This window comes from Lagenorhynchus albirostris, chromosome 17 (assembly GCF_949774975.1).
Source record: "Lagenorhynchus albirostris chromosome 17, mLagAlb1.1, whole genome shotgun sequence".
Taxonomy (NCBI): domain Eukaryota; kingdom Metazoa; phylum Chordata; class Mammalia; order Artiodactyla; family Delphinidae; genus Lagenorhynchus; species Lagenorhynchus albirostris.
Window position 1 is genome coordinate 79,626,135 of NC_083111.1, and position 25,856 is coordinate 79,651,990.

The following is a 25,856-nucleotide window of genomic DNA, read 5'->3' on the forward strand; positions in this document are numbered from 1 at the left end:
GTCCACGACCGGCCAACGCCACGGCCCTGCTCGCAGGAGGGCTTCCTGGAGTCGGCGGCGGCAGGGGGCGCCCCCGGCCTTAGTCCCTCCAAGGTTGGGCCCGGAGGCTTGCGAGAGCAGGTGATTCCGGCACCCTCGGCCCCGGAGGCTGGGCGCCCCCCTGGGCCACCTGAGGACCCCGCCCACCTCTTCCCCGGTTCGCCGAGGAGGGGGCTGCCGGCAAGGAAAGGTTGGGCCGACGGAGGGGGCTGGGCGCTCAGACGCCGCGCACGCGCCGGAGCCCGCCGGCCCGGTTCGGAAATGACGACCTCGCGCCGGGCCCCGAGCCCGGCCCCGCCAGGCCCCGCCCCTCTCCGTTCAGCCTCTTCAGGCCCCGCTGCCGCTCAGGCCCCGCCCCTCACGTCCCGCACAGCGGACGGCGCTCTCAGCAGACAGGCCGGCTGCAGCTAGCGCGGGCGCTGGGCCAGGAGGCGGGCGAAGTTGCGGCCGGGACGCGGGTTCGGGGCCGGGTGGCCCGAGGCGCCCGGGCGGGGTACGCCCAGCCGGCCGCGGCCGCAGAGCAGCCATGGCGGAGGCCGGCCCGCAGTACCTGGCGCTGCCCTCGGGGTTGCTGGAGCTGTGCGCGTTGCTGGGGGCCCCCCGGGACAGCCTCCGTGGCCCCGAGCAGGTAAGGCCCGGCGGGGACACAGACGCGGGCGGGGCGGCCGGGGAACGGGGTCGGGCCCAGCGCACCCCCCCGGGTGCGCATGGAGCCCCGGGCGTCCGCGGGGTGGGGAAGTTGCGCAGAGGTCCGGCCGGGCCGGCCACCTGCAGCCTCCTGGGGCGAGAGCAGCAGCTGTTCTCGCAGCCGCGGTGGAGTCGCGAGTGGCAGCCGGCTGGGGGCTCCCGCCCCTTCCCCTCCCCTCCCCTCCGGGAGCACCTCTCGGGTGACACCGCTGGAGTCGCACCGCGATGAAGTGTGATGGAGAAGCTCGCGTCCGTCGGGCCGCTTCCTAAGCGCTTCCTCCCGCTCGGCTTCTCTGTCTCAGGACGCCCACCTGGGTCAGGTGAAGACGCGGCTGGGCCGCCTGGGGTTCCGCGGCCTCCAGCACCGAATCCTTGTCCGCTATTAAATGATTTCACTCATTCCACAGATTCACGGTCTCCTAGGGGCCGGTGCTGTTCTAGGCACAGCATAAGGATATTTTCGGTGAGATGTAAGGACCGCCTTTATATGTTCTCAATTTAGTCGGTATGCGATGAAACGAGCTGTTTTTCACTGTGAAACACTTGCAGCCCGCCTCCACCTGTGCTCCGCTCTGCACCCTGGCAGCCAAAGTGGCAGGCTCGCGTCCCTTCCTCCGGGACCGCAGCTTGGGACATTCTCCTTTTTTCTTCCTTGTGTTCTCACTTCTTCTTAGTTCCGGAACCCTGGCTTTCTTTGGAGTGGGTCTGTGGCCCTCTCTTTCCCTTGGCCTAGATGTCTGGGACTCTATCATTTTTCTCTGGTTAGTGGTGGTGCTCGGTGTGTTCGGAGAGTTCCCGACTCTACTGCCTAGTTATCTGGACAGGTCCTTTCATCTGGTTCCAGACGACAGCAAGGAGAGGCAGAGAAAGCCATTTTGAGTATTTAAGGCTGCAGGGTTGACTGGGCATCACCAAGAGAAGCTAAATGTTGCAAAGTTAACCCGGATAACTGTCTGATAATGTCTTGGTGGTCTCTACGCCTTGGCTTTAGTATAAGGCCAATTTCGATGATTTCTGCATTTCCCTCCCCCTCTCACTCCGCGAACCCCCATCACATCTGGGTCCCCCTTTGGTCTCTGCCTCCTCTGACCCTGTGGATTGAGTTGAGTTGTCTCCCTGCCTCTCCGTGCCAAATGGCATTACCTCGTTTTCCTTCTGATAGGAAATGACCTGGTTTCAGTTTTGGTGTTCTCCACAGTTGGGCATCTTGCTTCTTGGGTGATCACAGCATGTCTATTCGTTGCCGTGATGAGAAGAGGATGAATCATCCGGAATATTTACAGTGGTACTTTCCTGAACTAAACAGACTGCGACATTTCCCAAGTCGAGTGGGCAGTCGGCCACTCCGCATTTTAGCCATCATCCTCTTTATTCTATACTCTGCTTCTGTTAGGGGTTCGGCAAAGGGTGGAGGGAAAAACAGTTGAAGGAGCAGGAGAAGAAGGAGTGTTGTGAAATGGAGTAACATCCTCACTGTAAGACCTACGTTACTGTTACAATTCATGAAACATAGGATATCATTTATTCAGTTTTATTTTTATAGCAGTTCTACTTTGAATGCCCAAGGCTTTTAAATAACTTTTAATTTTACTTTGAAAAGTCACCGTTTCTCTCTGATTCAGGGACTCCTATTTGGTGACACATGCAAACAGAAGCCCAGAGGTATGAGAAATAGCCAGCTTGATGTTAGGATAGTCTAGTGTCCTAACTTTATGTTTTATTTATTCCTTAGATGGGGTGGTGTTTGTTTCATTGAGGTTAGTGACAAAGAATTGGAAAATACAGTTCCATCCCCAGTGAATTACTGTGGTCAGTTACATTTCCTTCTACTCCTTGGTTGCTGTGGAGACGAAACACAGAGATGGGAAGGCATCCGTCACAAATCCATCACAGGGTGGTGGAAAAGCGCTCAGAGCACCTTTCACAGTGTAGGTCACTGGCGTAAATTTTGTGGGTGAAGGCACGTTTTTATGTGTTTGGGTGGAGAGAGCATCCTGGCTTTCCATCTCTAGAGCACCACTGTCCAACAGACACTGCAGATGATGACAGCCAGTGTTCTTCACCTCCACCGTCTCGTATGGTAGCAGCTGGCCACATGCGGCTACTGGGTGTTTGAGGTGTGGCTAGTGCCACTGAGGAACTGGATTTTATATTTCATTTAATATTAATTTAAATAGTCACATGTGGCTACTGGCAACTGTGTTGGACTCTTCTAGAGCATTTTTAAAAAATCTATTTCTGTTTTATTTCACAAATGACAGCCAATCCTATAGTGAAGATCAATGCCATTATGTCATCTAACAATGCCTCACATGAATTAGAGTGTTGTGGTTTTTTACTTTTTAGTAAGTCAGTGTCTGGGAGGGAAGGGCAGGAAGCTACCCTGGGCGGAGTCTGTGGAAATGGACATGATCTTTGGGGTGGTGGGGGGTTGGTGGGGGGGCGGGGTGAGGTGCAGTTGCAACATGTATCAGAAAGTAACATATGAACCCTCTGGGGCCCAGGATTGCTCTTTCAGGAGTTTATTCTTATTTTATTTTTATTGGAGTATAATTGCTTTACAATGTTGTGTTAGTTTCTGCTGTACAATGAAGTGAATCAGCTATATGCATACTATATCCCCTGCCTCCCACCTCCCCCCCCATCCCACCCATCTAGGTCATCACAGAGCACAGAGCTGAGCTCTCTGTGCTTTATATCAGGTTCCCACTAGCTAGCTATTTTACACATGGTACTGTATATATGTCATTCCTAATCACCCAATTCGTCCCACCCTCCCCTTCCCGCCATGTTCACGTGTCTGTTCTCTACATCTGCGTCTCTATTCCTGCCCTGGAAAAAGGTTCATCCATCTGTACCATTTTTCTGGATTCCATGTGTATGCATTAATATGATATTTGTTTCTCTGTTTCTGACTTACTTCACTCTGTATAACAGACTCTAGGTCCATCCACTTCTCTACAAGTGACCCAATTTCATCCCTTTTTATGGCTGAGTAATATTCCATTGTGTGTGTATATATATATATATATATATATATATATATATATATATGTATACCACATCTTCTTTATCCATTCATCTGTCATTGGATGTTTAGCTTGTTTCCATGTCCTGGCGATTGTAAATAGCGCTGCAGTGAACATTGGGGTACATGTGTCCTTTTGAATTATGGTTTTCTCAGGGTATATGCCCCATAGTGGGATTGCTGGGTCATATGGTAGTTCTATTTGTAGTTTTTTAAGGAACCTCCATACTGTTCTCCACAGTGACTGTATCAATTTACATTCCCACCAGCAATGCAAGAGGGTTCCCTTTTCTCCACACCCTCTCCAGCATTTATTGTTTGTAGATTTTTTGATGATGGCCATTCTGAAGGTGTGAGGTGATACCTCATTGTAGTTTTGATTTGCATTTCTCCAATAATTAGTGATGTTGGGCATCTTTTCATATGCTTCTTGGCCATTTGTATGTCGTCTTTGGCGAGATTTCTATTTAGGTCTTCTGCCCCTTTTTTGATTGGGTTGTTTGTTTTTTGGATACTGAGCTCCATGAGCTGTTTGTATATTTGGAGATTAATCTTTTGTCCGTTGCTTCATTTGCAAATACTTTCTCCCATTCTGAGGGTTGTCTTTTTGTCCTGTTTATGGTTTCCTTTGCTGTGCAAAAGCTTTTAAGTTTCATTAGGTCCCATTTGTTTATTTTTGTTTTTATTTTCATTACTCTAGGATGTGGGTCAAAAAAGATCTTGCTGTGGTTTATGTCAAAGAGTGTTTTTCCTATGTTTTCCTGTAAGAGTTGTATAGTGTCTGGTCTTACCTTTAGGTCTTTAATCCATTTCGAGTTTATTTTTGTGTATGGTGTTAGGTAGTGTTCTAATTTCATTCTTTTACACGTAGCTGTCCAGTTTTCCCAGCACCACTTATTGAAGAGGCTGTCCTTTCTCCATTGTATATTCTTGCCTCCTTTGTCATAGATTAGGTGACCATAGGTCTGTGGGTTTATCTCTGGGCTTTCTATCCTGTACCACTGATCTATTTATGTTTTTGTGCTAGTACCATACTGTCGTCTTTTTTTTTTTTTTAATACATCTTTACTGGAATATAATTGCTTTACAATGGTGTGTTAGTTTCTGCTTTATAACAAAGTGAATCAGTTATACATATACATATGTTCCCATATCTCTTCCCTCTTGTGTCTCCCTCCCTCCCACCCTCCCTATCCCACCCCTCCAGGCGGTCACAAAGCACGGAGCTGATCTCCCTGTGCTATGCGGCTGCTTCCCACTAGCTATCTACCTTACGTTTGGTAGTGTATATATGTCCATGCCTCTCTCTCGCTTTGTCAAAGCCTACCCTTCCCCCTCCCCATATCCTCAAGTCCGTTCTCTAGTAGGTCTGTGTCATTATTCGTGCCTTACCCCTAGGTTCTTCATGACATTTTTTTTTCTTAAATTCCATATATATGTGTTAGCATACGGTATTTGTCTTTCTCTTTCTGACTTACTTCACTCTGTATGACAGACTCTAGGTCTATCCACTTCATTACAAATAGCTCAATTTCGTTTCTTTTTATGGCTGAGTAATATTCCATTGTATATATGTGCCACATCTTCTTTATCCATTCATCCAATGATGGACACTTAGGTTGTTTCCGTCCCTGGGCTATTGTAAATAGAGCTGCAATGAACATTTTGGTACATGACTCTTTTTGAATTATGGTTTTCTCAGGGTATATGCCCAGTAGTGGGATTGCTGGGTCATATGGTAGTTCTATTTGTAGTTTTTTAAGGAACCTCCATACTGTTCTCCATAGTGGCTGTACCAATTCACATTTCCACCAGCAGTGCAAGAGTGTTCCCTTTTCTCCACACCCACTCCAGCATTTATTGTTTCTAGATTTTTTGATGATGGCCATTCTGACTGGTGTGAGGTGATATCTCATTGTAGTTTTTTTTTTTTTTTTTTTTAAACATCTTTATTGGAGTATAATTGCTTTACAATGGTATGTTAGCTTCAGCTTCACAACAAAATGAATCAGTTATATACATACATATATTCCCATATCTCTTCCCGCTTGCGTCTCCCTCCCTCCCACCCTCCCTATCCCACCCCTCCAGGCGGTCACAAAGCACCGAGCTGATCTCCCTGTGCTATGCGGCTGCTTCCCACTAGCTATTTACCTTACGTTTGGTAGTGTATATATGTCCATGCCTCTTTATCGCTTTGTCACCGTTTACCCTTCCCCCTCCCCATAACCTCAAGTCCATTCTCTAGTAAGTCTGTGTCTTTATTCCTGTTTCACCCCTAGGTTTTTCATGACATTTTTTTTTTAAATTCCATATATATGTGTTAGCATACGGTATTTGTCTCTCTCTTTCTGACTTACTTCACTCTGTATGACAGACTCTAGGTCTATCCACCTCATTACAAATAGCTCAATTTCGTCTCTTTTTATGGCTGAGTAATATTCCATTGTATATATGTGCCACATCTTCTTTATCCATTCATCCGATGATGGACACTTAGGTTGTTTCCATCTCCGGGCTATTGTAAATAGAGCTGCAATGAACATTTTGGTACATGACTCTTTTTGAATTATGGTTTTCTCAGGGTATATGCCCAGTAGTGGGATTGCTGGGTCATATGGTAGTTCTATTTGTAGCTTTTTAAGGAACCTCCATACTGTTCTCCACAGTGGCTGTATCAATTTACATTCCCACCAACAGTGTAAGAGGGTTCCCTTTTCTCCACACCCTCTCCAGCATTTATTGTTTCTAGATTTTTTGATGATGGCCATTCTGACTGGTGTGAGGTGATATCTCATTGTAGTTTTGATTTGCATTTCTCTAATGATTAATGATGTTGAGCATTCTTTCATGTGTTTGTTGGCAGTCTGTATATCTTCTTTGGAGAAATGTCTATTTAGGTCTTCTGCCCATTTTTGGATTGGGTTGTTTGTTTTTTTGTTATTGAGCTGCATGAGCTGCTTGTAAATTTTGGAGATTAATCCTTTGTCAGTTGCTTCATTTGCAAATATTTTCTCCCATTCTGAGGGTTGTCTTTTGGTTTTGTTTATGGTTTCCTTTGCTGTGCAAAAGCTTTTAAGTTTCATTAGGTCCCATTTGTTTATTTTTGTTTTTATTTCCATTTCTCTAGGAGGTGGGTCAGAAAGGATCTTGCTGTGATTTATGTCATAGAGTGTTCTGCCTATGTTTTCCTCTAAGAGTTTGATAGTTTCTGGCATTACATTTAGGTCTTTAATCCATTTTGAGCTTATTTTTGTGTATGATGTTAGGGAGTGATCTAATCTCATACTTTTACATGTAGCTGTCCAGTTTTCCCAGCACCACTTATTGAAGAGGCTGTCCTTTCTCCGCTGTACATTCCTGCCTCCTTTATCAAAGATAAGGTGACCATATGTGCATGGCTTTATCTCTGGGCTTTCTATCCTGTTCCATTGATCTATCTTTCTGTTTTTGTGCCAGTACCATACTGTCTTGATTACTGTAGCTTTGTAGTATTGTTTGAAGATGGGGAGCCTGATTCATCCAGTTCTGTTTTTCTTTCTCAAGATTGCTTTGGCTATTCGGGGTTTTTGTGTTTCTATACAAATTGTAACATTTTTTTTTCTAATTCTGTGAAGAATGCGATTGGTAATTTGATAGGTATTGCATTAAATCTGTAGATTGCTTTGGGTAGTATAGTCATTTTCACAAGATTGAGGCTTCCAGTCCAAGAATATGCTATATATTTCTCCATCTGTTTGTGTCATCTTTGATTTCTTTCATCGGTGTTTTATAGTTTTCTGAGTACAGGTCTTTTGCCTCCTTAGGTAGGTTTATTCCTAAAGTTGCCACCAGAAAACCACTAGAGCTAATCAATGAATTTGGTAAAATCGCAGGATACAAAACTAATGCCCAGAAATCTCTTGCATTCTTATACACTAACAATGAAAGACCAGAAAGAGAAATTAAGGAAACAATCCCATTTACCATCACAACGAAAAGAATAAAATACCTAGGAGTTTATTCTAATTACAGAGTCAGACGTGTGCAAGTGTATTTGGGTGAGACCTCATTGCTGCCTGTTGTTTAGTATGATGAAGACTTGGGAGCAACCCAGCTGTCCATCGGAAGGGGATTGGGCAGGGGTGGTACTGAATTGTACACAATGGGACATGCTAAAGTGTCAACAGGAGAGTCAGCACACTGTATGGTTAAATGGGGAAAAAATCTAATGAAATCATTTAAATATAATTGTGTTTATGAAAAAGTTATATTTATGTATACATTTTAAAAATAGGAAGCATGTATCCCATGCTGTTTAGAACATTACCTTTGAGTCATGGGATTATGGGGAAGGCATTCCCTTTCTATCATTATTTCTTTTATTATTTCTATATTGTTATAATTTTTAAAAATGAGACTGTATTGCTTATCCAATCAGAAAAGACAACAGGGATTTCCATTTCGGAGGAAAAAAAAAAAGACAGATGTGTAATGAACTGCTAAATGCCAGGTTGGCTGGATTGTGGCCACCTCCCTTTCAGTGACTAAAGGTAGCTAGTGGGAATTACGGAGTTCATTGGCTTTACCGTCATGACCAATTTTCCATGCAGACTGAGCATACCTCCAGGACATCACGAGTGCCAGGGTGGGAATGGAGGAACGGCATCCACTCAGAGCCATCCTCTGTGCGGACTGTGGGGCTGCAGAGAGGAGGGCCACACCATCCCTGCCTCAGCCCAGCCCGCCATTCTGAAGGCGATGTAGGACCACTGTGCCGGGCAGCGATGCTCTAGGAGGTGATGGGGAGGTCGACTCCGGATGGTGAAGTTCTAGGAGATGATGAGCCAGGCGTGATGGCTGGAGGAGGTGTGTGTCCCTGGCTGCAGGGTGAGGAAACGCCCCCTCCAATGAGTGTTGGGGGGGGGTCGCTGGTGAGGAGGTGGGGTGAGGAGGGGGCAGGGCACGTGCCAGGCAGAGTGAAGGGCAGGGAGAAGCACAGCGTCGTGACAAAGGCGCATGTGTTGAGATGACTGAGGGCTTCAGTCGTGAGTGGCTTGGGCGCCCTGGCTTTGCAAGCAGGCTGGCCGGCTGCCAGGTGCACAGCCAGTGCAGGTGGTCGGCCTGTCACGTGACACATGCGCCGTGTGATACCTGCACGGGAATATGTGTGAGGATGGTAATGTGCAGAAACACACACACTCCTTAGGTCTGGCTGAGGGGCAGAGACGGGTCTGCAGGCTGGTTTGCTGGGGTGAGAGGCTGGCGCCGGGCGGCTGGGGCCACCGCTGCTGTGGCAGGTGAGGGACGAGTCATGTGTGCTCTTTAGATGGGGGACCCCCCGTCCCCCTTTGGGAGAGTGGACGTCGGGCCAGGTGGGAGGAGGTGGGGCCGTTCTCTCGGCAGCAACCGTGAAGGTTAGTTCACGGTGAATCTGTACCCACTGTGAGCCAGAGGTTTGCAAACGTGGTGCAGATGGGGCAGCAGCTGGGCTTTCTTCAGAGACCTTTCTGCGGCCCGCCGTCGAGATGTGGGTTTCCCGATGGGGAGTCAGGGGCCATAGCGCCGGTCCAGGTCTAAATGCCCGAGTGGTGTCATCCTGTCCACAGAGGAGCAGAGAGGTGGATGATCAAGTTTTTGGAAATAAGTGTGGGCTTAATTTTTCAAACTAAGTTTAAGGGACTCACCGCCTATATTGGGAGGCAGTTGGGTACAGCTGGGATGGCACAGAGGCCCCATCCCTGGGGGCAGAACCCTGGGAGCTGTCCCTGTGTGCATACCTGGAACCACAGGAGTGTAGAGACTGCCCTGCAGGCTGTTGCATGAGGCAGGACGGGGGCCAAGGATTGGCCCTGGGGGTCTGTCTGCAGGGGGCTGCCAAGGAGCAGGCTGGAGAGGTGAAATTGCAGAAAGGAGGCGGCCTCGGGAAGTTTCAGGAAAAGGGGTCGATCAGTGAGGGAACTCGTTTGCTGCTCTGTAATTTATACCAAGAGCTGTCCCGCAGTGACGTGAGATATCGCCCAGTCTCTGTGGATGTAACATCTCATGTGCGGAGGAAATAGATGAGCATGTTTTCATAGAGAATTAGGTCCGAACTGCTGGACTTTGATAGGAAAGTTTTAGAAGAGGTTTCATACAAGTAAAGAAAAGGATTCCTTTCGTGCATGATACACAAAAGGTTTTTAAATTACACAGCAGTAGGGATTTCCCATGTTTGGTGTTGGTTCCTGCTGGCATTAACTTTTTCCCCCAAATATAAAGAAACCGTTATCTGAATTGCATAAAAATAGCGTATTGAGTTTAGAGTGTATCTACTGACTGAAAATGCTGTCATTGTAGATATGCTTTGAAGTGTAATAGTCCCCTGTTGGTGCCCCTGATTCTTACCAAAATGTTGATGCTGCTCTTCCTTTTCTGCCAGCCAAGGCCACATTTCTCTGGTGACGGTGGTGTTCTTCCTGATGCCATTTCTAGGGTCCTCAAAGACCCTAGGTTACCCACTCCCCACCCTGACGGCCACCTCTTACCTTCTGTGTCTTTTACACCCAGAGAATCCTGCTTTGCTCTTTTCTGTCTTTACCTGGCTTGGCAGCCCTTCCTGCTCGTGGACAGACTGCAGTTCATAATATCAGTACCTTCCTTGGAAGATCTGAAATCAACCTGGCACCAGTGTTTGTTTAGTCCTAACTCACTAGAAAGAAAAAGAGAAGGTGACCTATGATATTTGGGGAAGAAGGAAAAGATAAAAGGTTAAAAAAATCTTGGACCAGGTTGAAGTTTAAAAGAACTGAGGCTAAGGGCTTGCCTGGTGGCGCAGTGGTTGAGGGTCCGCCTGCCGATGCAGGGGACACGGGTTCGTGCCCTGGTCCGGGAAGATCCCACATGCCGCGCAGCGGCTGGGCCCGTGAGCCACGGCCGCTGAGCCTGCGCGTCCGGAGCCTGTGCTCCGCAACGGGAGAGGCCACAGCAGTGAGAGGCCCGCGTACTGCAAAAAATAAAAAACAAAAAGGACGAGGCTAAGCAGCCCTTTTTACAGATGCTGGGATGGTCTGGCAGGAGGACGTGGCTCTCTGTGTCCATCAGGCCCTTCCTCACTCCTCCTTGTGTCCTCCCAGGCCGGAGGTGACAGAACTAATGTGCGTGGTGGCCCAGTTGGCGAGGCGGGCACGTGTTGGCAAACATGCCCGTGTGGGTTTGACAAGATGCAGAGCCCTTCTTGGGGCTCGCCGTCCCCACCAGCCTCCGAGGGGATGGGGCGGGGGGCCTCCTGGGGGCCCACGGGGGCTGAGCACTTGACCTGTGAGTCCCTGCACTCGCCTCTCGAAAGGGAAGCTCAGAGGGGCCAAGTAATTTGCTGCCGTGGTTCCCACAGCGCTGGGATCTGAACCCAGGTCTCCATCGCAGTGCCGGCCCTGAACCGAGCCTTGGAGCCAAGGGGCCAGTCATGGCGTCCCTGTTAGCAGCTGAAGGACCAGGCTCTGAGGGGGTCCATCACTCGCTGAGTGTAGGGCCTGAGATTTCCTAAAAGCAGTTCCTTACCATCTCGAGCTGCTGGTGGGAAAAGCCAGGCACGTGATGTACTCCAATAAAGATGTAAAAAAAAAAAAAAATAAAATAATAATAAAGCCTGACAACTTTCTTAAAAAAAAGAAAAAAAGAACTCACCGGGGGTTTGCTACGACGGGAGGGTCGGACAGAGCAAGGCTGGCACCGCTGCGGTGACTCTTATTTCCACCTGCTTTAGGTCGCCCAGAAAAAGGGAGTCAAGAGCCTGTCTTCTCTGGATCCGGAGGTCCTGTCGGTCTTCGTGCCTCCGTTTGTCACTAAGGAGGACAGTCAGCCGGCCGGCGTGAACTGTGTGACGCTGGGTAAGACCAGGAGGCGCTCCTTCCGGAAGAAGAGAGAGAGGCCCAAGGCGGAGCCCTCGAAGGGCCACCCCGGCGGCCCCAGGGGCCAGGACCCCGAGGACGTGGGCATCCCCAATGGCGTGGACCTGCTCGCCCTGCCGCAGCTCTGCTTCCCAGGTGCGCACGGGCCGACCTTTTCCCAGACTGGCCAGTTCCTGCTGATGAGCGGGCTTTGTTCCGGCTGCATTTCTCTCACTGAGAGATGTTCAGGTGCCTGGTGTAGAAAACTCAGACTAAGGGCTTGACAGAAGGACCTGTCTGGAGGCTCCGCAGAGGAATTGATGCGATTTCCTGCTCTCCTGGATAGGCTGGGACACCCCCTTCCCCACTGGGCTCAGGAAATAGCTACCACCCCAGGTGTGCCCTGAAGGGTCTGTCTGGGGGCCTGTTCCCATGATCCGTCACAAAGTCTTCAGAGCACAGAGTGCCAGCAAAGAAATTGCTGCTGAGGGGGCGGGATCGAGGCAGGTGGTGCACGGCCTGAAGGATTAGCGCATCTGGCCGTCAGAGTGCCACAGCAGACAGAGAGGGACGTATCCTGTCGCTTATGGGTAGCCCAGGCCTCATGGTGGATGCCACGTGGCCAGAATGAGGTTCCTTCTTTCTTTTTTCTGCCTGCAGGGGGCGTGTGTGTGGCCTCTGAGCCCAAGGAGGACTGTGTCCACTTTCTGGTGCTGACTGATGTCTGCGGCAATAGAACCTACGGCGTGGTGGCCCAGTACTACCGACCCCTGCACGTACGTGATTCCCCCAGCTTCCCTCTGAAACTGGGTCTAGGCTGTGGGGTTTTTTCTTTTGCAGTGAAATACACATAATATGACAATCACCATTTTAGCCATTAAAAAATGTACGATTCAGTGGCATTAAGTACATTCACAGTGTTGTGCCGCCATCACCACTGTCTAGTTCCAAAACATGTTCGTCACCCCAAAAGGCGGAGTTGTCTCATCAGCGATGCCTCCCCAGGCCCTGCTGCCCCCGGGCCCCCGGCCATCCTTCATCTGCTTTCTGCTTCTGTGGGTTTGCCCATTCTGGACATTGCATATAAGTGGAGTCATACTCTACGTGTCCTTTTGTATCTGGTTGCTCTCACTTAGCGTGATGTTTTCAGAGTTCGTCCACGTGGGAGCCCGTGTCAGCGCTTCACTCCTTTCAGTAGCTGAGTGATATTCCACGGTGTGTGTAAACCACGGTCTGCTTCTCTGTTCCTCAGCTGGTGGACCTTTGGGTTGTTTTCACCTTTCACGTGTGACAGGTGCCTGGGCTGAGGTTTTGAGAGGGTGACTCAGTCATCACGCGTTTGGGGAGTGTTTTCTGGGCAGGGCCCTGTGTGTGAACCAGCTGACCTTGGGGAGTCTGTAGGGGATGTGATGGACCATAAGGTACAGGGTGACTGGCCGCCTACTTCAGCCCCAGAGGACCTGGGCGCCCAACATATGTTTTTAATGTAGTTTTAAAATTTTTATTGAAATATAGTTGATTTACAATGTTGTGTCGGTTTCAGCGTACAGCAAAGTGATTCAGTTATACATATTTATACATATATATTCCTTTTTCAGATTCTTTTATAGGTTTTTACGAGGTGTTGAATATCTGTGCTATACAGTAGGTCCTTGTTGGTTATGAGTTTTATATATAGTAGTGTGTATATTTTAATCCCAAACTCCTAATTTATCCCTTCCCTGCTTTCCTATTTGGTAACCATAAGTTTGTTTTCTGTGTCTGTGAGGCTGTTTCTGTTTTGTAAATAAGTTCATTTGTCTCATCTTTTTAGATTCCGCATATACGGGATATCACATGGTATTTGTCTTTGTGTCTCTGACTTACTTCACTTAGTATGATAATCTCTAGGTCCATCCATGTTGCTGCAAGTGGCATTATTTTATTCTTTTTATGGCTGAGTAGTATTCCATTGTATACATGTACCACCACGTCTTTATCCATTCACCTGTCAGTGGACACTTAGGTTGCTTCCATGTCCTGACTACTGTAAATAGTGCGGCTAAGAACATTGGGGTGCGTGTCTCTTTTCAGATCACGCTTTTTCCCGCATATGTGGTGGGGCCCCCACATTGTGCCCCTGGTAAGCTGTGCAGAGAGCTGTGCCTTCTGAAACCCCACTGCTGTATTCTTTTCCGCCTGAGGTCCCCCCATCACGGGCCGAGGCACCTCCTGCTCTCTCCTCTGGCCCGTGATGCCCACCTGGCTCCCAGGCCCTCTTGATTATTGCCTTTTCACTCTTTAAGCAGAGCCCCTTCTTGTGTCTCACTGTGTTCTAACCATGGTTCCTTCTCACTGAAGGCAGCGAGCTTCTCCAGGGCAGGGACCTGTCTTCCCATCTCTGTAACCCCAGCACCTCACTCAGACAGAGCGAGCTCCCCACGGGGCCCCGTCGGTGTTGGTGGAGAGGCCGGAGCTCGCTCGCACGTGGCAGTGAAACGGGTGGGAGTGGCCAGCTGTGCTGAGGACAGCTGTCCAGCCGCTGTCCAGTGTCCTTTCTGTCTGGAGAGGCCGGCACCATCGACAGTGGAGATTGGGATTTGCCGGGGTCGGCAGGTGACGCGCTGTTGCTTTCTCTCCAGGACGAGTACTGTTTCTACAACGGCAAGATGCGCTGGGAGGCGTCAGGTCTGGGCCGGAGCGCGGCCGGCTGCTTCGTGCCCTTTGCCGTGTGTGTGGTTTCCAGATTCCCTTATTACAACGCCCTCAAGGACTGCCTCTCCTGGTGAGCTGCACACACTCCCTGAAAAGCTTGCCTATGCCCCTTCCAGACGCCCCCCACCCTGGGCAGCCAGGCTTCTGTGGTCTCACACCCACATCTTTCTCCTGTTGGTGTAAACTCCCGGAACTCCTGACACAGAGATTTCAGCCTTGATTGGCAATGCAGACGATGACCATTGGATTCTCAGATTTATTTGGTGATTTGATTTTTCTTTCAATTTCAGTTTATTGACTCATCTGAAGATCTGTAAAGATTTCGAAGTTGACAATCATATAAAAGATTTTGCTGCAAAACTGTCTTTAATACCTAGCCCGCCTCCTGGACCACTCCATTTGGTAATTAAATCCGGAATTGTCTTGTTTTTTCTTTGCAAATTGTAAAAGTAATATGATGAAGATGGTTTATTCGTTTGTTTTTAATTGATGTACGGTTGATTTACAATGTTGTGTTAATTACTGCTGTACAGCAAAGTGATTCAGTTATACATATATATACATTTTTTAAAATATTTTTTTCCATTACGGTTTGTCATAGGATATCGAATATAGTTCTCTGTGCTATACAGTAGGACCTCGTTGTTTATCCGTTCTATATATAACAGTTTGTATCTGCTAACCCCAAACTCTCAACCCATCCCTCCCCCAACCCCTTCCCCCTTGGCAACCACCAGTCTGTTCTCTGTGTCTGTGATTCTGTTTCAGTTTCATAGATAGGTTCATTTGTGCCGTAGTTTAGATTCCATATGTAAGCGATATCACATGGTATTTGTCTTTCTCTTTCTGACTTACTTCACTTAGTATGATAATCTCTAGGTCCATCCATGTTGGTGCATATGGCATTATTTTGTTCTTTTTTATGGCTGAGTAGTATTCCATTGTATATATGTACCACATCGATGAAGATGGTTGAAATGTTTTAAATGATTTTAAGTTCTAGCTTTGTTTAAATTATGCTTCTCAAGTTCCTTACAGAAGCATTTTATACACTGTTTCCAAAGGTCAGAAAACTAGAAATAAATTAGAAAATTTATTTTCTAAAAATTTAACAATAAAATTTATCGGTCTAAAGTCAAATATTTAGGCCTGAGTTTTGCTGAGTGGCTCATGATAAATAGATGTTGAGCTAGTAATAGGCCCCTTTAGTGGTTAACATGTTAATTACTTGCTATTCAGAAAACACAAAATTTACTTAAATTACAAATTTCCCTTTTGTTTTTTTGTCTGGAATATCGGGTATTATATTTAACTCGTTAATGTTTTCTCCTGTCCAGTGTGGTTAGTAAAAAGTAACTGGTTTTTTTTTTTGTTGTCGTCGTTATTCACAGTGCCATTCTGTTATTTAATTGATAGAGAAGCGTTTCCTAAACTGAGTTCTGTGAAACACTGTTCTCAAATGTTATTGCCTATTTTTAATGGGAGGTTTCAGGGTTAAGGAAAGTTAGAGAAAGACCTCATTCCCCTTTTGTCGAGTAACATGTCAGACAGCTAAGCTGTGTGATGAAACCTGTTTGACTCAGCGATTTCCAAACTCATTTAATTGTGGGATGCTTCCTTTTTAAAAAACTGACATCTATTAAATAAACGTCTTGAAATGTACAGTAAATGTCAAGTCAGTTTCACTGTATTCATCCCCTCTGGAAGATTATACGTATAAATCTTGTTTTCCTATATTTTGATTATTATGGACAGTTGAAAAAATAATTTATTAGGATATTTGTGATTATGAACTTAAAGTGTATGTATTTACTATTATCCTAAGCCCAGCAGTCTGCTGTGGGGGGACACCCCGCCAACTGCATTCCCGGCCGAGGCAGGGCAGGATGCCTGTCTACCTTGGTCCCACTCCCAGAAGGCTTTGTGGGGAACAGTTGATGGATTTCCGTGCCAGGCACTTATCTTTATTTTGTGGATAACTGGTTTTTTTGTGCAGTGAAATCATCAAAGTTTGCCTTCTTATTCTAGAAACTCAACACGTGCTCACTGAGGACCTGCTGCAGCAGTGAACCGAATTCCCTGAGTTAGGAACAGGTTTACAGTTCACTGTGATTCCTTGTATTCTACCTTTGAACAGAAGCAACGTATAAACAGTACTTACGAGTTTTCTGTAATCCACGAGCTTTGGAATCTTGGATTAATGAACATTTGGTTCCTCCATTTCTACCACCCCCAGTGGGAAAGTTTACTGGGGATGTTCTCGATGCCTTTTTGTCCCACGTCCACCCTATCAGTCTGTCTCCAGTAGCTGTTTCCAGTTTACACACTTCCACTGCCACCCCTGTTCTGGGCCACCAGCTTCTCCCACCTACACGACTTAGGGAGGCACTGGTCTGTCCATTTCCATTCTTGACCTTATATCAGTTCATGCTTTTGCACTGTGGCTGGAGAGGGCATTAAAATCTATAAACTGGACTTTCCTTTTGTACTTAAAACCCTTCACTTGTTTTCTCACTCGTCGCCTTCACCCAGACCTGCATCCCTGGCCCCTGTGTCACCATTCAGCCCTGTCCAGCTCCACTCACCCCCTTGCTCACTGTTCTCCAGCTACAGTGAGAACAGATGCTGCCACAGGGCCCTTGCATGTGCTGTTCCCGGAAGTACCACTCTCTCCATTTTCCCCCTCCAGCTCCTGCTCCTTTCTCAGGCCTGGCTCAGACATCAGTTCTCCGGAGCAGCATCTCCCACACCATCTCTCTCACAGCAGCCCACTCTCCTGCACAGTTCAGCACGCCTGCAGTTAGGGCTTGTGTGTGCGTGTTTTTTGTTTAATGTCCATCAGACTCTGAGCTGCATGAGGACAGAGGCCACATTCAGAACTGCATTTCCAGGACTTGCTACTGTGTCCAGCGCTTAGCTGCTGTCCCGTGGAGCGCTGTTCAGTGAATGAATGAGAGAATGATTCAGCATCGGCCAGCAGTGCTCATTCTATCGGGGCTGCATGTTGGTGCTCATGGTTTGTCCCAGTGGGCTGAGTTTGGATCAGACTTGTCATTGGGATTCTCCACTATCAAGTCTAATTAGCTCTCGGGTCCAAGTTGCTATAACGGTCATCATTTGTTTCAGGGAGTGCTGTGGGTGTTTATGGTTGTGAAGAAATCCAAGAGGTCAGTTTAGGCCAATTTCATCTGACGCAGGAGCTGATTCAGCAGTGTTTTCCAGAACCTACCGCAAACCAACATCAGGTTACAGGTTGTCGTAGGTAATGGTCATGAGCTGTGCACCTTGCGTCTTGAATAGTGTGCATGGGCCCCGAGCTGCCGTTTCCTGTTAATTCTGGGTGGGGTCAGCTCTCACCTGTACTGATGGGAGGAGGTGGGAGGCCCCACAGTGTGGGGAGTGAGGAGGTGAGGACCCAGCCCTTTCTCTGACCACCTGGACCACTGGCCTGAGGGGAGCAAAGGCTCTAGGTGCACCCTGTGTCCCCGGGCCTGCTTTGCTTTGATCTCTGCCCTCTAGAAGTTCGGATGTTACTTGCTTTTCAAATGATGGGCATGATTGGGTGTGTCCAGTGAAACACACACGTTTTTCTTCTTACTATTCCCAAGTCACTTTCTATGTTGCTTTGTGTGTGGAAGCCTGTTGTTTTTCTGGGGCTCCCATCAAGTTGAAATTTACAAAGTATTTACCTAAAATCTCTCTCCTTCTTCAGTTTATTCATCTGTAAAGTGGGGAGAATAACAGAACCCACCTCAGACAGCTTGAGTATTGAGTGCTGTGAAGTTGCTAGCACAGCACCTGAAACGTTGCAGTAGCAATGTTGCTGGTAGAGTGACTCACGTATGTGGTTGGTTCTTATCTTTTTTTTTGGCTGCGTTGGGTCTTCGTTGCTGCGTGCAGGCTTTCTCTAGTTGCGGCGAGCAGGGGCTACTCTTCATTGTGGTGCGGTGGCCTCTCCTGTTGCAGAGCATGGGCTGTAGGTGCGTGGGCTTCAGTAGTTGCAACACGTGGGCTCAGTAGTTGTGGCGCGTGGGCTTAGTTGCTCCGTGCCATGTGGGATCTTCCTGGACCAAGGCTCGAACCCATGTCCCCTGCGTTGGCAAGCGGATTCTTAACCACTGCGCCACCAGGGAAGCCCTGGTTCTTATCTTTAACTGGGTGTCTGGCTGACACATTTCCTTTTTTTTGATTTGGTCATTTTTTATTTTTATTTTTTTAAAAATTTTTATTAGAGTATAGTTAATTCACAATGTTGTATTAGTTTCAGGTGTACAGCAAAGTGAATCAGTTATACATATACATATACCCAGTCTTTTAGATCCTTTTCCCGCATAGGTCATTACAGAGTATTGAGTAGAGTTCCCTGTGCTATGCGGTAGGTCCTTATTAGTCATGTGTGTTGTATATAGTAGTGTGTATATGTCCATCCCAATCTCCCAATTTATCCCTCCCCACCTCCCGCTTTCCCCTGGTAACCATAAGTTTGTTTCCTAACTCTGTGACTCTGTTTCTGTTTTTACAAAGTTCATTTGCACCATTTTTTTTTTTTTTTTTTTTTTTGCGGTACGCGGGCCTCTCACTGTTGTGGCCTCTCCTGTTGCAGAGCACAGGCTCCGGACGCGCAGGCTCAGAGGCCATGGCTCACGGGCCCAGCCGCTCCGCGGCATGTGGGATCTTCCCGGACCGGGGCACGAACCCGTGTCCCCTGCATCGGCAGGCGGACTCCCAACCACTGTGCCACCAGGGAAGCCCCGCACCATATTTTTTAGATTCCACATATAAGCGATATCATATGATATTTGTCTTTCTCTGTCTGACCTACTTCACTCAGTACAACAATCTCTAGGTCCACCCATGTTGCTGCAAATGGCGTTATTTCTTTCTTTTTTATGGCTGAGTAATATTCCATTGTGTATATGTACTACATCTTCTTTATCCATTCACGTTTCCTTTTTGAAATACTGAGGAGAGTTTTTCATTATAAACTTTATAATTGTTAATAATTCATCACAACTTGGAATACTTAACTCTGCTTTATTTTGTTTTGTTTTGCTTTAAAACAAACACATCAGTCACATAAGTGAATCCACCTTATTTTTAATGTCTTGCTTCTGTAGCCAAACTGGGAACAAGAAAGCGAAGAGGCCCCAAGTATTGGTCGGAGGCACTTGCAAATGTTCCGACTGTCAAAAATGACAGTCTCTTTTCTTGTTTTTTGTTTTGTGTTGTTTTGTTTTGTTTTTGCGGTACGCGGGCCTCTCACTGTTGTGGCCTCTCCCGTTGCGGAGCACAGGCTCCGGACGCGCAGGCTCAGCGGCCATGGCTCACAGGCCCAGCCGCTCCGCGGCATATGGGATCCTCCCGGACTGGGGCACGAACCCGTGTCCCCTGCATCGGCAGGCGGACTCTCAACCACTGCGCCACCAGGGAAGACCTGTTTTGTTTTTTAACGTGAAAATAGAATAGTGACTAAGGTGACTGGAAGAAAGTGTGAATAGTGAGCATTTTGTCCTGTAGCCCTTTTTCTTGACCTGGTACTCTGCTGCCCTCCATTTCTCATCCTTCCATGCCTTTCCTAGAGGAAGCCTCTCTGTCATCAGGTTCGATCGCTTCTTTCTGTTCTGTTTCCCTGAAGCTCTGCTCGTGCTCAGACCCTTGCATCTGCTCGTGGAAGAGCCCTTGCAGAGTGCCTCCCATGTGCCTGAGGCCAGGGGAAGCTTAACCCTGCTGTTCCCAGCACCACCTTCTTGGAGGGACCGCACCTCCCTCCTTCACGTCTGCCTCGACCTATAACACGTAATAGGCGTCCTGTGAACGTGGGATTTGCCTTTGAAGTGTCATTTTTAAATACCCTCATTTAGAAAAATAAAGTGCCGTTAACATTTTTTTGTGAATTCCATGTCTTTAAGGAGCTTTGACTGTTAAATTGAAAATATGAGCGAATACCTAATAAGTAGTAACCGAGAACAATGCATGCTGGTTAAGATTAGTTTGAACGCGATTGATTCCGAGTTCGTGCTCGTTGGGACGGATCTCTGGAGGCCGTTTATCTTTGTTTCGTCAAGGAACTGTTTCCTAATTAATTAAAGAGTTTAAGGGAGTTTGGCTGAAAAAGACATTGAGTCCTCAGTTCATTATGAAACATTCCTGGCAGTTCTGTTTATCATCTCTAGACTGTTTTGTTTCTCTGTGACGTTGCAGGTGACAGCATGAGTCTCCAGACGTGTTTTCTAGCTCAGACCTTTCTGAGCCACAATGGTGAATTTCACCGCCTTCAGTCTCCTCCGGGAGCAGCTCCCTGAGCTAACGATGGAAATTGGTCATTGCAGGTATTGAACATGAAACCACTACAGATCGTATTTCCCTCGAGAGCAGACCCCGAAAGCCCCCTCATCGACCTGGACCTTCACCTGCCCTTACTGCGCTTCAGACCTGAGAAGGTGCTACAGGTGCGCGTCCTTCCACACCTGTGAGCATCTCACGCTGACTGGCTTAATGGGGGCATCAAAACTACTCAGAACACTTATCTTTCTGCTTAAAGCCGACATTCACCACAGAGCACGCTGTTTGCAGGCAGCACTTCTCTGGGGTCAGGTGGCTTTGGTCCTGGCAAGTGGAGTGGGGACCGCAGGGTGGAAGCTGCCCCGCGCCCGGCCTCGTTGGGCGGCGCCCTCGCAGTGTTTCAGGCTTGCTCGCGGTGTTGTTGCTTCCCCAGATCCTAACGTGCCTTCTGACGGAGCAGCACGTCGTGTTCTTCTCGTCCAGCTGGGCTCTGCTGACGCTCGTGGCTGAGTGCTTCATGGCCTACCTGCACCCCCTGCAGTGGCAGCACACCTTCGTCCCCATCCTGTCGCGGCAGATGTTGGACTTCGTCATGGCGCCCACGTCCTTTCTCATGGGCTGCCACCTGGACCACTTTGAAGAAGTCAGCAAGGTTAGGCACCCGCCGCTGGATTCAGAGCATTGAGTCACGTGGGTGCTTTGCGGGGACGCGTGGGAAGCTGCTGGGAGGTGCCCTGCGGTGTGGGGGGCGCAGAGGCCCGCGGTCCCTCCATCACAGGGCGCTAATGCTACCTCCTTGTCCTCAAGGCCACACCCTGATGCCACTTCTCAGGCTACTTAAATTCACGACATCTCTGGTGGCTTCCAGGGTTTTCAGGGAGGTGAGGGCAGGCGTTGGAGTCGAGGGAACCGATTTCAAGTCTCAACCTCTGCTGCTTACTAGTTCTGCGACCCTGAGTGACTTACTGGCCTTTGCTAAGCCTCAGTCTCCTCATCTGGGAAGTGGGCACGGCCTCGGCCTCCCAGGGCGCTGGCTGAGGAATGTCCCCTGTCCTGCCTGGCAGGTGACTGGGCTTCATGGATGGGAGCCACCATTGTTATCACTCCATATTTTCCATTTTCCCTTTTTTGATTAAGCCTCTGTTGTTCATTAAAACCGTGGGCCTGCTTCCTAGAAGAGTGCAGGTGCATGCAGTGTATTGCTCCGTGTCCAAGGGGTCCGTGGGCCTTGCTGGGTCCAGTGGCCGTTTACTGGATTCAGCTTGGGGGCTGACCTGTGTCGGGGTGTTAGGCCTGGTTGTGAAAGGACAGGGAGTGTGCCGGCCACATCATCATAGCAGCGTCAAGGGGCCCATAGAGCGGGCTGGCATACGGTAAGTGCTTAAAATGCAGCAGCTGTTTTTACCGCTGTGCTGGTGGGGTGCATTTCGAAGGGGAGCTCATGCCACAGGTTTGGGATAAACTGTGACATCGCCAGCAGGAAGAGCAGGTTGGGTTTTCTTAAAACAGCTTTTTTTCAGATATAATTTGCATACCACAGAGTTTCCTGGACTTAACTGTACAACTCAGTGGCTTTAGGAACTTGGTGGAGCTGTGACAACTCATTTTAGACTCTTTGGTCAGCCCACAAAGAAACCCTGCATGTGTTAGCAGTCATCCCCCAACCCCCCAGACACTGGCGACCAGCATCTACTTTCTGTCTCTGTGGAGTCGCCTGTTGTGTATACGTGGATTTTACGTAAATGGAATCATTCAGTGCGTGGTCTTTTATGACTGTCTTCTTTCACTTAGCGGCATGTTTTTTGAGGTTCGTCCGTGTAGCAGCACGTCATTTTTATTGCCGAGTAGGATTCCCTTGAATGAAGAGGCCGCAGTTGTTTATCCATTCGGGAGTTGAGAGCATTTGGGGTTGTTTGGACGTTTTGACCACAGCTGTGAATAATGCAGCTGTGGGCACTCATGTGCAAGTTTTTGTGTGGACGCGCGTTTATTTACCTTGGTGCGTACCTGGGAGAGGAATTTCCGGGTCAGGTACCAGCGCTGTGTTTAACCGTTTGAGAAATGTCCAGACTGTCGTTCCCCGCTGCCGCCCCGGACACCTTCCCTCCAGCAGAGGGCGAGCTCGATTTCCGCACTTCCTCCCAATGCTTGTCTTCTGTCTTTTTGATTCTCATCCTCCTGCTGGGTAGTTTTGCCCTGCGTTTCCCCAGTGACTCGCGATGTGCAGCACTTTTCCTTGCGTTTATTGGTAGTTGGTACGGGGTAGGTTCTCATTTAACTTCTTACTTTATTATTTTTAAATTTTTATTAGAGTATAGTTGATTTACAGTGTTGTTTAACTTCATTTTGAAAAGTTCTAAGTGTACGCAAAAGCTGAGAGAAGAGTGGAAGGGATGCCGTGCACCCCTCTTTGTCCTCAGCCATCATCCATTTTTTTCCTGGCGTTTTAGAGCAAATCCTGGCCAAGTCCAGCGTCCCTCCTGGGGCGGAGCCGGGACGTCTGTGTTGTTGGCAGAACCTATGATTCACCAGGGGACAAACACTGTGGGAAAAGGCCATTCAGACCTCATGGAAGGAATGGAAAAACGTCACCCTCGCAAATGAGGAAAAAATAGGCATACTTTGTAGTTCAAAATTGTGTTTCTTTTTTTAGTCATTAGGGGAAAAACTGTCTTGTTTCAGCCCCTTTAGGAGGGAAACTTGCAGACATATTTACTTGATTCCAGTCCGCAGTCACAAAGGAAGTCGTCTTAGTGGTTTACCTGTTCTGGGTGGTTTTTAGGGCAAAGCAGCAGGTCTTGACTGAAAGTGTTTTGGGGTTTGTATGTCTTCTCGATGTGCTGGGAGCTCGGAAGGGGTCCTTGTAGAAGCTCCGTGTTCGTGCTCACGAGCGCGGCCTGTCCCCTGCTGGTTTAGCCTCTGCTCTGGGAGACGTGTTTGTGCCTGTTTCACGTGCCGTGAAACGCGTGTTGAGAGGCTGGCCCAGCACGAAAGCTGGGGAGGATTCTGGCGTCCTGTTCCTGGGACAGTTGAAGTGTAGAAGTCAGGAGTGTGACTCATTATTTGTGTGTTTTGTCACAGATAAGACTTAACAAGTAAGCCATCCACACATCTCAAGAACTCTTAAGTGTGTGGGATCCCTGAGCCCAGGACCCGCCTGTGCTCTGGTCCTGGGGCGGGTGGGGTGCAGAGCTGGCTGGGCCACTCAGCGGGCACCCTGAGTGTTGAATGTCGGAGTGCTCCCACTGGGGCTCCGGAATGTTCTCTCCAGGCTCCCTGAAGTGGTACATGGAGTGTTTGCACAAGGGTGGGTGAAGGCCTGACCTCGTGTGTTGGAATCTTGACTCAGAGGCATTTTTAATCAAATTAGCTTGTTAACCTAACTCACGGTATACGCCGCATTTTTCTGGTAGATAATATAAGGCTTTGTGTGCGTATTAGATACGAGAATTTAATTATCAATGACACGATCTTGGTGAATGCAAAGTGTATCTTTGTGTTTTCAAAGATGTAAACAAATTCAGATTCTTACTCCAATCTTTACAAACTTATATTACAGGAAGCCGATGGTTTAATTCTGATAAACATCGACACTGGGAGCATCACCTACTCTAACGATGAGGACGTTGACATTCCTGACATCCCTCTCCTGGCGGCACAGATGTTTATTCAGAGGTAAGGGGGGAAATAGTAGGTATTTGGAAAAATCTTGTTCAGGTTCATACTTGCCAATTTCGAGTATCTCTTCCAATCTTATGTTAACAGATGGTTTATGTAATATTTAGTAGTTTGGAAATTGTTTGTGAATATTTAAAAATAAAAGTCATTTGTCTCCATTCCAATCTTGTCTAAATACTAACGATGGCCCCCAGGCCAGGGGACGGTCACACCCGCGGGACACCTCTCGACCCTCTTCTGTGCCTGTGATCTCTGAAGTTCCTTCTCTGTCCTTCATTCCTTCCTTCCTTCCTTCATTCATTCATCCACTCACCAGATATGTATCCAATGCATTGGGCAGAGTATGTATATAATGAACAAACAGATGTGGCGTCTGCCCTGTGGCACTGTCAGTCGGGGGCCCCTGACGGCCATGACCCACCGTCCTTCCCTGGGCAGGAAGCTGTCTTCCCCTTTCACCCCCCCACCCCCCTACCCAGTGCTCTCTTAGTTCTCTTATTTTTTCGTACCTGTTTTGTGGCTCTTTGTGGTTTTTCCATCTCTATGACTACACTTCATTGGCTGAGATCAGGCAAGACAAAATTTTTCCAAAAACGGGCAGCTAATAATTGTTGTAGGCTCTGCAGGCTCTGCAGGCCCGGCGGCCTCTGTGGTGATCACAGAGGCCTGACGGGGACTGCCCCACGTACTTCTTTCGGGGGGGTGAAAGGAGGTGTGATTACTATTTACGCTGGGAAGAAGGTGCATCTGGGGCAGGTGGGTCGGGGCAGAGCCAGGGCTCCCTCAGGTGGACCTGCGGAGGACGTTTCCCCCTTTGGAATCTAATCAAATGGTGGTGGGAGAGACCCTGCTTTTAGTCCTCCAGCTCGTGTGTGGACTTGAGGCCGGCCTGGCGTGCAGCTCGTGGTGCCCATGGAGGGTGTGGGGCGGGGGGCTAGTGCAGCAGGTGCTCCCAGCTGTCGTCAGGTAGCTGGACTGGTGCTCTGGTGACGCAGGAGCTGGTGACGCAGCCCGTCTTTTATCAGTGCCGACTGTTCCCCTTTACTTTGTCTGCTTTGTCTGCTGGAGGTCGGATGCGGGAGGAGCTGAGGCCTGAGTGGAGGGGAAGGAACGGGTAGTTCTGTGTTGGCTCCCTGACTTGGCTGTTCTCATTTCTGCCTCTTACCTCAGCGAGCGCTGCTGTAACAAACACCACCTAAGCAACAGACGTTTATTGTCTCCCAGTCCTGGAGGCTGGAAGTCTGAGATCATCGTGTTGGCAGAGTTGGTTCCTCCTGAGGCCTCTCTTTTTGGTGTGTAGATGACTGTCTTCTCCCTGTGTCCTCACGTGGTCGTCCCTCTGTGGGTGTCCGTGTTCCAATCTCCTCTTATAAGGACACCAGTCATATTGGATTAGGTCCCCCCTTGTGACCTCATTTTAACTTAATGACCTCCTTAAAGGCCCCGTCTCCAAACACAGTCACACTCTGAGGTGCTGGGGGTTAGGACTCCAACCTAGGAATTTGGGGGGACACAATTCAGCCTATAACACCTTGGTATCAATGATTTCTTCTATCTGGATGGTTTGTACAAAGTACGTGGGAGTGCCATCTTCATTATTG

At 48.3% G+C, this 25,856-nt stretch overlaps 1 protein-coding gene across 7 annotated transcripts in view; it reads left to right on the forward strand.

The window, feature by feature from the left end:
• The first annotated feature begins 509 nt into the window (after positions 1-509).
• DENND3 (DENN domain containing 3) overlaps positions 510-25,856 on the forward strand; it is a 60,606-nt gene continuing 35,259 nt past the window's right edge. For 6 of the 7 annotated variants that reach the window (XR_009536547.1, XM_060128487.1, XM_060128488.1 and 3 more), the window contains exons 1-8: positions 510-667; positions 11,478-11,757; positions 12,262-12,377; positions 14,223-14,365; positions 14,586-14,697; positions 20,625-20,744; positions 21,011-21,229; positions 24,137-24,252. Coding sequence is in view for 6 of the 7 variants with exons in the window: in XM_060128487.1 (XP_059984470.1) it covers positions 566-667; positions 11,478-11,757; positions 12,262-12,377; positions 14,223-14,365; positions 14,586-14,697; positions 20,625-20,744; positions 21,011-21,229; positions 24,137-24,252 (1,208 nt within the window). In the remaining variant the exon portion in view is untranslated. The remainder of the gene's footprint in view (positions 668-11,477; positions 11,758-12,261; positions 12,378-14,222; positions 14,366-14,585; positions 14,698-20,624; positions 20,745-21,010; positions 21,230-24,136; positions 24,253-25,856) is intronic. The other variant, XM_060128490.1, reaches the window with a different exon arrangement.